Raw genomic sequence first — 13,942 nt, 5'->3', positions numbered from 1 at the left:
CATGTGGCAAATGTTCATTTTATCTATAAATTTATGGATGTCCTAATAATAGTGTAGTAGCCTACATAGGATAACAATGAAATGAATATTCAGCATAATATGAATATATAAATAAAATGAGGCGGGTGACCAATAGCGGCAAATCTGCCAACCAAATCACGAGTGATTGAAAGTTGTGGTTTCATCCAATCATGAGCAAGGAAACTCAAGCCTGGTCTGCCCAGTTGTGGTTTTGCTGCCAATCACGAGGGAATTTTCTTGTTTGAAAGTTGTGGTTTCATCCAATAAGGAGTAAGGATATTCAACCCCGCTCGGCTTGGCCACCCGCGTTTTGCTGCAATCATATGCTAATTAGTGCCATTCGCACCTCCGCCAGCTCTCTACCTATGTCATGGTTCATTTCCGACAATTTGTGGCACAGACAAACGCGATGTGCGCGGGTTGCAAATTGTCGGAAACTGTCGGAAATTAGGGAGATTTCCGGCCGTTTACGGGAACGAAAATCTTACTTCATGCAGTGGCCTTGAAAGGTAAGCCCACGCACACCGTGGACTGGACTGAGGGCAGGGACAAAGCATTCGTGGACACTAAGGCAGCCCTGGCGCGGGCCACCATGCTGGCACATCCTTCAGCCAAAGCCTCTGTCGCCATCGGACACCTCGGACTACGCTGTCGGTGCCATCTACAAGCAGTGGGTAGGCGGGCCTGGCAGCCGCTTGCTTTCTTTAGCCGCCAGCTGCGCGCTAGCGAGCGTAAGTACAGCACTTTTGACCGGGTGCTGCTCGGTCTCTACCTCGCCATCAGGCACTTTCATTTCCTGCTGGAAGGTCGACCCTTCACCGCCTTTGTCGACCACAAGCCGCTGGTTTTCGCCATGGCCAAGGTGGCCGAGCCATGGTCCGCCCGCCAGCAACGTCATCTGTCTTACATTTCCGAGTTCACCACGGATTTCCAGCACGTGTCAGCACCTGACATCGTTGACAGCTGTCGAGATGACCCGGGCATTTATCGGCACCTGGGTTGCCCGTTTTGGCACCCCTTCGGACATATACTCTGACCGGGGCGCGTAGTTCACGTCCGAGCTGTGGAACGCGGTGGCCCAGAGCCTCGGAACGAAACTCCACCGCACGACTGCATACCACCTGCAGGCTACTTCCACCATTCCCTGGTCTGCAACCTTACAGCTGGCCGCACTACTGGACAATGCAAAGCTTTTCGCACCTGTCCCTACTTCCCGTCACGGCCTCCCTCAGTCGCACGTCCCTGCTGGGCTTCAGACGGCTGAATACGTCTTTATTCGCCACGACGCTCACAGAGGACCGCTGCGCCCGCCCTACGAGGGCCCATTCTGATTTTTGGAGACGGGAGACAAACATTTTGCGGTGGACATGGGTGGTAAACCGGAGCGACTCTCCATCGACCGCCTCAAACAAGCTAATTTAGACGTTGCTAGGCCCATTGAATCGGCCCAGCCCCCACGTCGCGGGCGTCCTCCAGCTCTGCGCCCACCCCCTGTGTCCCTCCCTCCCGGGACTCCCACACTTAACGCCCCACGCCCGTTTCACGGTGGTATACCTGCCACGGTTGTGGCTCCTCGACCCCCTCTGAAACACAGCCGTTCTGGTCGGTTAATACGACCACCTCCCAGATGATTATTTTTCTTACATGGTGAATTCTGGGGGGACGTGTGTAGTGAATGTGACTGAATAATTCACCTTTGTTCTTGTTTTGTTCTACACGTAATTGCGACTGTTCCGGGATCGCGGTCCCTTTAAACGTTTTGTTATTTATGACGTAGAGACCCTTGCTTGTGAGGTTACAGGGCTGCGCCATCTTATGAGTTTGTGGTGGTAAAAATAAACGAGACACACGCTGGTGTTCTCAACTCGCGGAATTGCCTTTTATTCCAAATGCAACTTCCACAATGTAACTATTGATAGTTTAATATTCAATCTAATCTGAAATTGACCAAAAGTAGTCTCGTGATGGAGAGTTTGAAAGAAATTTGCTCATGTATGGTATTTTGAGAGTCTTTAATTTTGGAATGGTAGATCAGAATGACCTGCTTATCCCTGGGTGACACGTTCGGCATGTTTACTATTACTCTGAAGTGAAATCATCCTGTTAATATTGATAGTATCCTTTTAAATCTAATGGGAATTAGATTAATTGACCTGAAGTAGTCTTGTGAATTAGATTTTGAAGGAAATTGGATGTTAAAGATGAAGTTTGCGAATCGGCATTCCTGGCGTCGATCCGTATGGTTAACGTGTGGAGTAGCGAGGACCTGTCCAACGTTGCTCGCAGCTTTAATTTTTCCTTTGTAACTTCATACCGAGACCCGACGAACAATTTATTTTGTAAAAAGAAAAAAAAAAATTGTGCCTTCAGAAGGCTTATTTCACAGAACCATCTGAAAAGCATGCAATTGAAAATTTCTTTAGAAAAGGGCAGGTACATTAAAGAAAATAATTATTAAATCATAATTTAGATGAACATTCTGTCAATAAAACATTCAACATAGTTAATTGGGAGATTAAACTACGCTTTGTGTCTGACCAACCCAAGCCACTACCATAGCTTCGGACTTTATTGCGCATTTGTTTACAAACTATTCAAGCTTCTTTTTTCTGTGATGGAACCAGTTAATGATAACTAGCGGAATATACTGTATATAAATCTGACACAGCGGTTAGGGGTTATCGCTTGTTCAAACATCTTTCTGGTATCTTAAAAGGTGAAGTATCAGTTGTGTTCAAGGGAGCTTTGATACAACAATAACACCTTATCTATGCTGAAGCATTAGAGAGTCCTGCATGAGAACAAGGAGACCAAGCAAAGTGAATCAAACCTTGGACGTTTGGAGAAGTCCCTGGAGTATTGGGAAGAACATAAAAAGTGTATCCTAACTTGTATAAACTTGCTGTGACTTTTCCATGTAGCCCAGCTTCATTTGTGCCCTGTGAAAGGGTTCTCTAAAGCAGTGTTTTTCAACCAGTGTGCCGCAGCACAGAGGCTGTCAGGTGTGCCATGAAAAAAAAATATTTTTACACACTGTCACTTCATTGGTGAAAAAAAAAGAGCCAACTTGTGTGTTTGTGTGTGTATGTGTCGTGGCGCTGTTGGTGGTATGAGGGCTCAATACTCGCCTCTGCCTGTGGGTGGCGGTACGCAGCGTAATTAATAGGTAGATTTGCTTAGGCGACAATTTATAAAAGTGAGTGTAACAGGTTGGTCCTCTGGGGGGGTCTTGGAATGACGAGCACGAGGCAGTCGGGTCCATTGTAAATGTTTTTATTTATTATTTCACACCAAAAACGCCACCTGGCTCCAGCCTCCTCGCCTCGCTCTCTTGCTGTCGCCGGATCTCTCCTACTTAACAGAATACTGATTAACATCAGCTGAGGCCAATTGCCTCCCCCGGCACCGTTCCCTGAACCAGTCCCTTCTCAGTCCCCCCCTGCAGCCGAGCCAAACCACGCCCGCCACCACATACCCCAACCGCCCGACCTAGGCCGGGGAGCCATCCGGCCGAACCCACCTCGCCCTCGAGAGGGCGGGAGAGAAAGTCTGCCACGACCATCTGCGCCCCGGCCTATGGACCACCTTGAAATTAAAAGGCTGTAGAGCCAGATACCACCGAGTGATCCGGGCGGAGCAATTGGAGCGGGCAAGCGAGCAATTGGAGCGGGGGGGCGTGGTCCGAACAGAGGGTGAATGAGCGTCCCAGGAGGTAGTAGCGTAGGGAGTCGACCGCCCACCGGATGGCCAGGCACTCCTTCTCTACTGTGCTGTACCTGGCCTCCCTCTCGGACAGCTTCCTACTGGTGTACACCACAGGGTGGTCCACCCCCCCCCACCTCCTGGGACAAAACGGCCCCCAGCCCCCTGTTCGACGCGTCGGTCTGCAGAATAAAGGGGAGAGAGAAGTTAGGAGTATGAAGGAGTGGTTCCCCACAGAGGGCCCCAAACAGCCCGAAGGGAAGTGTGGTAAATTGGTACAACCCGTACGGAGTGGAGAATGCAGTTTTCTCCTTGGACTCTGGCGATAGAGGAATCTGCCAGTAGCCCTTGGTTAAATCCAGTGTCGTGAAGAAACGTGCAGTGCCTTGCCGGTCAGGGAGTTCGTCGACCCGGGGCATTGGGTAGGCATCGAACCGTGACACATCATTCACCCTGCAATAGTCCACGCAGAACCGTACAGATCCATCCTTCTTAGCCACAAGGACGATGGGGCTGCACCAGGCACTGTTGGACTCTTCTATTACCCCCAACTCCAACATACTCGCCAATTCCCTCCGAACCACTTCTTTCTTGTGTTCGGGCAACCTGTAGGGTCGTGACCTCATTGTCACGCCCAGGGGCGTCTCGATACTGTGAACTATGAGGTCGGTCCGACACATTAGCAAACCGCTCCTGCAACCTGGCAACGTCCGCCCTCTGGCTCTCGGAGAGATGAGCGTCTCGAGAGAGCGAGGTATGATTACCTGCTTTTGGAACCTCCGGCCCCAGCTCCTCCCTTTCCGATACCGCAGAGACAAGAGAGACGGACTCCACCCCCCTCAGGCTTTCAGGAGGTCTGCCAGGTGGTATATCTGTGTACCCCCGCCCCTGTCAGACTGCACCACCTCGTAGTCGACATCCCCCACCTGCCGTGTGACCTCGATGGTAATCAGGTCCAGCACCGAGGTGCCCTGGTCAGTCAGAATCTCCTTAGGGATTCCAACTCGGGAGATGACCTGAAACAGAGCCTGCGCGACGGTCTTGCCGTCTGCAGAGATATTGCGCAACGGCACTGCCTCCGGATACCGCGTTGCGTAATCCACGAGAACTAACACAAAGCGATATCCGCGTGCGCTCCGGTGAAACGGCCCGATAAGGTCCATGCCGATCCGCTCGAACGGGACCTCCACCAACGGCAGAGGACGCAACGGCGCCCTTGGAATGGCCAGAGCGTTCACTAACTGATACTCCGGGCAGGACGCGCACCGGCGGCGCACGTCCCCCCGGATGCCTGGCCAATAAAATCGGGTCATTATCCGGTCTAGCGCTTTCTCGTATCCCATGTGACCATGAGTTGAGAGTTGACACTTTTCTTGCCCGACAGTGTGAGGCAGAACAGCAGTACTGGAAAGAAGTCCTTCGACGTGTGGTTGCCGTTAATACATTTTTGGGAGCGAGAGGACTGCCATTTCGAGGCGATAACGAACTGCTGGGCTCCGCACACAATGTGAACTATTTTTGGGACTGCTGGAACTGATCGCGGAGTTTGACCCCATTTTAAAGGAGCACCTTGAGAAGCATGGCAACAAGGGAAGAGGTAAGCCGTCTTACATGTCCTCAACTGTGTGTGAGGAATTTATTTCGTTAATGGGTGACAAAACTAAGCAAGTTACAGCAGAAGAAATCAGACACGCTAAATATTTCTCAGATTTAGCACACATAGATCAGCTCACATTTGTTTTTCGTTTTGTCAGTGCAGATGGCAGAGTAGTGGAAAGATTCATTGGGTTTGAGCCCATCCACAGCCACACAGGTGCAAGCCTAGCTGAAATGGTGCGAGGCTTGGGGTTAGACTTGTGGGGTTAGCCTTGTCAAAGTTTTGATAATGCTAGCAATATGTCTGGCAAATACAGCGCGCTCCAGGCGCACATGAAAAACAAAACCCACTAATTCATTATACACCGCGTGCTGCCCATTCGCTGAACCTCGTGGGTGTCAACTGAATTGATAATTGCTGTGAGGAGGTTAACTCCTTTTTTGAACTGTTGCAGTCGTATACATTTATACATTTTGCAGCACATCAACACATCGCTAGAATACAGTTTACAGTTTACAGCGAACATTACATTAGATACACTCTAAAATCCCTCAGCAGCACTCGATGGAGTTGCAGAGCAGACTCCACAAAAGGTCTCAATGAAAATTACAAGGCAATCAGAGATAAATAAGCCAAAATAGCTTTGGACCAAACACAAACCAAACTCGAAGCTGCTGCATTGGTCACAAAACTTGATAAACTTGAGACAGTAAAAATTTACTTTTGAATTGTGGGAGCGGGTACTGCATAGATTTAAGGCTACAAGTGACCAACTCTAAAGAAGCGATATAGATTTAGCTACTGCTCTTGGCCTTTTGCGGTCACTGCATTCATATGTTGGCACACTACGAGAACAGTTTGCAGAGCTCAAAGAATCCGCACACACTGTTTGTGCCACACAAAACTACCAGTTTGACACTCGACGTGTGAGAAAAAGAAAGAAATTTGCAGACGAGTCTGGTGATGGCAGTGAAGTAGCTTTTACTGATAGTAGTCAGAGATTTAAGGTTGAAACATATTATGTCATCATTGACAGACTTTGTTCGTGCCTATCCAAGCGCATCGAAGCCTACACATGTGTATGACCTCTTTGGAGTTTTATTTGAGAGGGACTGCAGTGATTGTAATGTGCGTGAAAGAGCTAAGCTGTGCTCCACTTATCCGACAGATCTGGATACTTCCTTCACAGACAAACTCATTCAGTTCAAGCACTGTGCAGAATGCGACTTCACCTGTACAGCTTCTGCAAGCTCTTGGGAGACATAGACTTAAGACAACATTTCCAAATGTTTGTGTTTTTAACCTTGCCTCTGTCTAACTGTGAGGGTGAGAGGTCGTTCTCTGTTTTGAAACGAGTTGAAAATGAGCTGAGCACCACAATGTCACAGACACGGCTCTCTGCACGTTCTCTCTTGGCCATTGAACATGAACTTGTTAGTGCCCTTGATTTTGAAGATATTGTACACCAGTTTGGACATTCAAAGTCCAGAAAAATGCCACTGTAAGATCTGTTTGCCAAATGAAATCAAGCATTTCACATTTAAACTAGGGCTGTCAAAAATAGCGCGTTAACGGCGTTAATTAGTTGTTTGTTGTTAATTACGTCAATTTTTCTAACACAATTCACGCATGCGCAGTGGGACAAATTATCAGGTCAGGAAAGTACCTCTTCCTCTAGGGAATGCACTTCATCTTATAGAACACATTACTGCCACCTGCAGGCATAAATCAGTACTCAGCAGTGGAGACCAACAGCCAATCACAATGGACCTTTAATTCTCTGATTGGTTGGTTTTGTGGCACAAATGTAACGCTGCTGAAAGTCGAGCGAGCGCAGAGTGAAGAGGTGGAGAGAGCGCAGCAACGGCTCCCTGCGCGCAGAAAACCAGTTTGTGGAGAGGGCACCTGAGTAAACTGCGCGCACGGAATATGTTTTTCTTTGCTAAAATATAGTTCTCTGTGCTCAAAACTTAAAATTACGCGCTCAGGATTGTGGCACAAATATAACGCCATAGACGACAACCATTGGGACTGACGCATTTTGCGCGCAACATGGTTGCCGCAATTAGACTTACACGCTATGAACACATTAACTGTGTCGCTCACATGGTGCAGAGAAGTGTCACAGTGTGTCTTGCTGACAGCGGCTTTGTAAATTCTTTGGCCAAGGCTCGCAAAGTTGTCGGTCATTTTAAGCACAGCCCAGCAAAGGCTGCGGAGCTTCAAGCACAACAAGTCAGCCTGGGAAAGAAGCAAGAGCCACTGATCCAGGATGTTCTTTGGTTTGATTTAAAAGTTGAAAATGTTTTTTTCCACGTAAAAACGCAACACATGACTCAAATTGTGCAAAAATGTGGTAGAGCACTGTTATGATTTGACTACATTTATTGCTTTCTGTTCTGAATACTGTAAATTGTACATCCTGGTTAAGAGGAATGCCAAAAAGGAAGCAATGGAACATTACAAAGACAAATATTATGGTGTGTAGTATGTTTCAGCTTGATTTAAACCACCATTATATGGCTGTGTTAATAAACAGACATAATAGGAAAATTATGTATCTGTGTCCTGTTATCTATCTTTTGGTATGCATTTCAGAAAGAAAAAATGGTTAGGATTCAGGTGTAATTGCAAATAGTGATTAATCCTGATTAATCCACAGAAAATTCTGATTAATTTGTGCCCACTTTCACATTGTTTAGGATAAAAATTGTGTATTGCCAGATTAAGTAGCATTTCTGTATATTGTTTATTGTTGTTGAGAAAAAAACGACAGATTTAAAAATGTTTATTTTTAACGGGTAAACGCCGTTTATGCACCTCTAGAATTTTGGAAAAAGGGTTTACGCACCTATAAATAGAGTTTACGCACCTTAAAGTTCCCTGCGCCTTGTATTCTTCCGTTGGAATAATCCGAAATAAAATTGGTGTAATTTTAAAACAGCTAAGACTACGTTTCCTATTGTTAAACATATAAACGCCGTAGTCTGAATCATTTTCATCTGCGCTGTATTACGGTCTATGAGCATCCAATCAGTGCCTTGCGGCTGCAGCAGCGACCCCAATCAGGATCCAGGAGGCACATACATGCTGTGGATCAGCCCAGTGGTCCCCAACCTTTCTTACCTCACGGACCGGTTTCATGTAGTAGTCGCGCGCTCTGTGTTCGCCGGTCGTGCACTGTAAAAGGACAAGAAAAACACCTGGTGACGCGTAGATTAGAAAACAAGTCAGTTCTCAATGTGAAAAACCTGACGTGGAGGACAAGGAGGCCCTCTGGGCACTACTGTAAAAAGGTTTTGTTTTCTTATATTTAACATTTAACATAATGCAATATAGCTAGGACAGCCTAACAGAGTTGCGACGCTTCACATCGCGTTGCTTCGCATCGCGTCGAGGTCTGTATGATCACAAAATTCAGAGTTTACCCACCTCTAATTTTACCACTACAGCACTGAGGTCGAATAGAGTGAGGAGAAGCACAGAGGAGCCATGAACCCCAGCAAGGCAGGACCTGACGTGGAGGACAAGGAGGCCCTCTGGGCACTACTGTAAAAAGGAGACTCCGTATGTAGATAGTTCTTAATCTGCAATTGTGTTGTTGTGTTGTGTTGACATACTTTTCTTTACTGTTTTCTTAAATTTAACATTTAACATAATGCAATATAGCTAGGACAGCCTAACAGAGTTGCGACGCTTCACATCGCGTTGCTTCGCATCGCGTCGAGGTCTGTATGATCACAAAATTCAGAGTTTATCCACCTCTAATTTTACCACTACAGCACTGAGGTCGAATAGAGTGAGGAGAAGCACAGAGGAGCCATGAACCCCAGCAAGGCAGGACCTGACGTGGAGGACAAGGAGGCCCTCTGGGCACTACTGTAAAAAGGAGACTCCATATGTAGATAGTTCTTAATCTGCAATTGTGTTGTTGTGTTGACATATTTTTCTTTACTGTTTTCTTTTAAATTTAATAAACTACAAACTACTAACACATTTATTCATTGTCATTGATTGTATATGACTTTTACTGATAACATAATGCAATATAGCCAGGACAGCCTTACAGAGTCGCAACGCTTTGTGTTGCATCGCGTCAAGGTCTGTATGATCACAAAATTCAGAGTTTACCCACCTCTAATTTTACCACTACAGCACTGTGCTCCACCAAACGTTGCAGCATCAAATATGTGCTGTTCAATCTGGTCTCCACTTCTTGCATTAGCTTCATGTTTGCCCATCCCCAAATAAAGTTGCACTTGTGTGAGCTTCTCCTAGAAAGATACAGATGAGTAGGCCATTAAATCACTGCAGTAGGAACACAGACAAACTCTTAGCGTTATTAGGAATTGGAATAAAAGGGAAAGAACATACCTTAGCACTGGTGCTGCTTCTAAAGAAGCCAACCAGCTTCCGTGCTTTGGCCCAGATGCCAGAGAGCACAGGCTGCTGGTCAAGTGCCTTCTTCAATTTCAGATTCAGTGTGTGTGCAATGCAAATATGGTGCCGAAGCTTCAGCTCTCTCACACAGACAACCATATTAGGAGCACCATCAGTGACCATACATGTCACCTAATTAGCAATTCCCATTCCTCTATCATGGAGGCTTTCACACAAGCTATATTTTCAGCAGTGTGTGATTGGGGGAATCCCTGCACTCCTAACAGCACTGAACTGAGTGCGGTTTTCTCACCCACAAAATGGCATGTTACAGCCAGGTAGGCATCCCCATTGATGTATGTCCACATGTCAGAAGTAAGGCTAACAGCAGCCACCTTTTCTACTTTAGCCTTGACCTTCTTCTTAGCCGACTCATACTTGGCCTCCACCATGGCCTTCAGAGCCTAAAGGAAAAAATGTATAGTGCTGAACTGTAAGACATAATAAAGTACTCATTTGTTTCATGCATGCACCCATACATACCTGCCTTGTAGGTAGAGAACCTAATTAGGATCCAGTTTGGACACAAATGCCCTGAATCCAACATCATCGACAATACTGAAGGGCTGTTTGTCCTTCACTATCATGGAGACGAGGGCTTCATCCAGCCCAGTTTTCTGGTGGCTGGATAAGAGAGAATAAATACAGTGTCTGTTACCTGTCTTTATTTGCACAATAAACAGTGAACAGGGAAGACGTGAAGGCTTTCTGCGGTCCTGGTGTCTTCAGAGAGCTCGTTCCACCATTTCGGAGCAAGGACAGCAAAGAGTCGTGATCTAGTCGAAGTGTTTTGCACTCAATGAGGGAGGGACAAGCAGTTTATCAGATGCAGAGCGGAGAGTGCGGGTCGGGATGTGGGGTTTGACCATGTCCTAGATGTAAGCTGGACCGGTAGCCAGTGAAGAGAGCGGAGGAGTGGAGTATTGTGGGAGAATTAAGGAAGGTTAAAGACCAGTCAAGCTGCTGCATTCTGAATGAGCTGCAGAGGTCGAATCGCGATAGCGGGGAGAACTGCCAGGAGTTACGATGGTCCAGGTGGGAGATGACAAGAGCCTGAATCAGTGCCTGTGTAGCAGTAGGAGTAGACTCCTAATCACCGTATGCCCGCGGGACCAATCAGAGGGCAGGGACCGGTATAAACAAACCACAGTAGTCTCCTCCCTCCTATCGCCCTCTTGGCCAGGTGACGGAACAGTGTCAGTCTTCCGCGTCATTCACCCGGCATGGTTGTTCGGTGCTGCTGCAGGTAAGGTTGTGAACTGTCTGTCTCCGCGCACTTTATCTCGCTACTGCCGTCACCTGCTTTTTATATCTCGTATGTGATCCCCATAGATCCCCGGCTGTCGGAACCGCGTAGCTCCCTAACATAGAGCGACCGCCACGAAGCTTGCAGAGCGGCGTGATCGCCCGAGCTGTCTCCTTCACGGCGACGTCAGTAACTTGTTTAATTGGGATTGTACCGGAGGATCTTGGCCACTGTTAGCAGTCCAACTAGCTGCTGTTTTGCCTATACGCCTTCTACCTCGGTTTGCGTATGAGAATCATGAGGTTGAAGGAACTGCTCAAGGAGCTCAGAGACAGAATTGTGGCAAGGCACAGATCAGGCTCAGACTCTTCCTAGACCTGGCTGTCCAGCCTAACTGAGCAATCGTGGGAGAAGAGCCTTGTTGAGAGAGGTAACAAAGAACCCAAACCTCACTGTGGTCAGCCACAGTGATCTTTGGGTCCCAAAGCTCCAAAGATGCAGTAGGGTGGTGGGAGGAAGTTCCACAAAGTCAACTATCACTGCAGCCCTCAACCAGTCGGGGCTTAATGGTAGAGTGGCCCGACGGAAGCCTCTCCTCAGTGCAAGACATATGAAAGCCTGCATAGAGTTTGTCAAAAACACACGAAGGACTCCCAGAGTATGAAAAATAAGGATCTCTGGTCTGATGAGAACAAGACTGAACTTTTTGGCGTTAATTCTAAGCACTATGTGTGGAGAAAATCAGGCACTGCTTATCACCTGCCCAATCACTGAAATATGGTGGTGGCAGCATGGGGGTGTTTTTCAGCTGCAGGGACAGGACTACTGCTTGCAATTGAAGGAAAGATGAATGCGGCCAAGTACAGAGATATCCTGGAAACCTCATCCAGAGTGCTCGAGACCTCAGAATAAAATAAAATAATAATAAAACCAGACATTAACCCAAACCGTGACAGTTACTCACGTTAAGAGACTGCAACAGAGACATAAAGACAAACATGTGATGCTATTTTTCATAGCTAACATCCCCCAATATATTTAATTCATACAATACCATGTGTAGAAGATGAAGCCTGTGAATGTTTTCTAGATTATAATAACATGCGACCGATTGATAATGTTAGAATATAGAGCATTAAGTCTAATTGCTGTATCTCTTTTTTTTAATTAATTGTAGTTAATTAGTAATTAGTTGAGGCAGCACGGTGGCGTGGTGGTTGGCACTGTCGCCTCACAGCAAGGAGGACCTGGGTTTGACTCCGCCCAGTTGCCTTTCTGTGTAGAGTCTGCGTGATCTCCCTGTGTCTGCGTGGGTTCTCTCCAGGTTCTCTTGCTTCCTCCCACAGTTCAAAGACATGCTCTGGCGATCAGGTTAACTGGGGACTTTAAATTGCCCGTACGTGTGTGAATGTGAGTGAATGGTTGGTTGTTTGTCTCTGTGTAGCCCTGCAATTGGCTGGCGACCAATCTAGGGTGTACCCTGTCTCTCGCCTGAAGTTGGCTGGGATAGAATCCAGCCACCCCCGCGACCCTGTGTGCGGTTTGACAATGGATAGATGGATTTTCTAGTTGTATAAATCACTATTGTATTTTGCATTTAATGTGTTGCAACTCTGTTATACAGTTAATTCTGTATGAATTACATTTGATTTAGTTCTGTCCATCCTGGAAAAAGGGATCCAGAAATAATCTGATTTGGGAGTTTTTCTCGTGCCGATTTGAGGGTCTTGGGACAATCAATGTTGTATGTGTGGAGATTGTAAAGGCCTTTTAGGAACATTTGTAATCTGAGCATTGAAAATCTAAAATAACCGTAACTTGTGCTTAAACACTAACCGTGCTTTAGAGGACATATATAGGACAACAGACAATTCATCATATTCCTAATAATGGGACGTGGTGGGTGGATGTTGTGCGGCAGGTGGTGGGCCAGGGTCATTTCCCAGGCATCGATCAGATAAACGTTCAGTCCTTTGAACATGGCTTTGAGCACCTTATCACACTGCAGCGAATACCAGTCGCTGTTGGTTAGGGACACTTGAAAGGTCAAAGCTCTGGAGTTTGCGGTCCGAATGATGACCATCGTGCCAGGATTTGTTTCCAGCAGCCGCACAACTGCTGTGCGGCTGCTCTGCAGCCTCCTGATGTAGATCTCCATGGGGTAAGTGCTGATGTGAGCCCAGATGCTAAGGACTACAACAGTGTTGGGGCCTGCGTTCAAGTCATCTAGCTCATTAGCAATGTAACGAAGCTCTCTGGTTGGGATGGTGATCCAATGAATAGGAGGACCGTGGCAGCGGTACGTCACCAAGATGTTGTTTTCGTAGTCTAAGGACATAAAAGGTCCAACTTGTTTCCGGTTGTGTAAGTCAAATTCCTTGAGACCTGAAAGTTTGACATAAAATATTTAACTGCAGTCAAAACAAAATCAAACAATCCTTAGAATCCCTGTGGATCAGTTACCTGGTAGAACTGCGTTGAGGAATTCAAACCACTGCCTGACTGTGGAGTCTCCATACATGTGAACTGCTTTGCCTTTCAGACACTGAGTGATGGCAGAACTGTTGAATTGAGATACTGTGGTGCCTCCTAGTGCTCGCCACACACCCTGGTAGTAATAACCAGATGGTAGAGATGTCACAGAGATGCTCTTCACCATCAGCTGACCTGAGAGCAAGTCAAGTCAAGTCAAGCTTATACTTGAGAGATAGATATATTGCTAACTAAAAGATAGCTATTAGTATGAGTAAAATCTTTCTATACCTTCTTCTTCTGGCAACACAGTGACATTGGAAGGTCCTGAAGCCTGAATGGAGACTTTCAGATTAACACCACTGAAGAAGAAAGCAAAAATAAAATTATCAAATGACCAATGTCTGAAACATAGTACAACAACTCAAATAAATGTAAAGGTGAAAGACATTTGAAATAATTTA

General features: G+C 46.6%; 1 protein-coding gene across 2 annotated transcripts; it reads right to left on the bottom strand.

Moving 5' to 3' along the window:
* Nucleotides 1-11,916: 11,916 nt before the first annotated feature.
* Nucleotides 11,917-13,942, bottom strand: LOC144406172 (NXPE family member 3-like). Of its 2 annotated transcripts, none has more exons than XM_078101019.1 (3): nucleotides 13,770-13,942; nucleotides 13,470-13,614; nucleotides 11,917-13,391 (listed from the first exon to the last, which is right to left on the bottom strand). In XM_078101019.1, exons 1-3 carry the CDS (start codon nucleotides 13,794-13,796, stop codon nucleotides 12,838-12,840), a joined length of 726 nt encoding a protein of 241 aa, XP_077957145.1. In that variant the 5' UTR covers nucleotides 13,797-13,942; the 3' UTR covers nucleotides 11,917-12,837. The 2 variants fall into 2 exon arrangements, with proteins under 2 accessions (XP_077957145.1, XP_077957144.1); XM_078101018.1 differs by having other exon boundaries at nucleotides 13,470-13,673; nucleotides 13,770-13,915.

Source organism: Gasterosteus aculeatus, chromosome 4, assembly GCF_964276395.1.
Source record: "Gasterosteus aculeatus chromosome 4, fGasAcu3.hap1.1, whole genome shotgun sequence".
NCBI lineage: Eukaryota > Metazoa > Chordata > Actinopteri > Perciformes > Gasterosteidae > Gasterosteus > Gasterosteus aculeatus.
The sequence above is the reverse complement of the archived record's forward strand: the minus strand, read 5'-3'. Positions and strand labels throughout refer to the sequence as shown.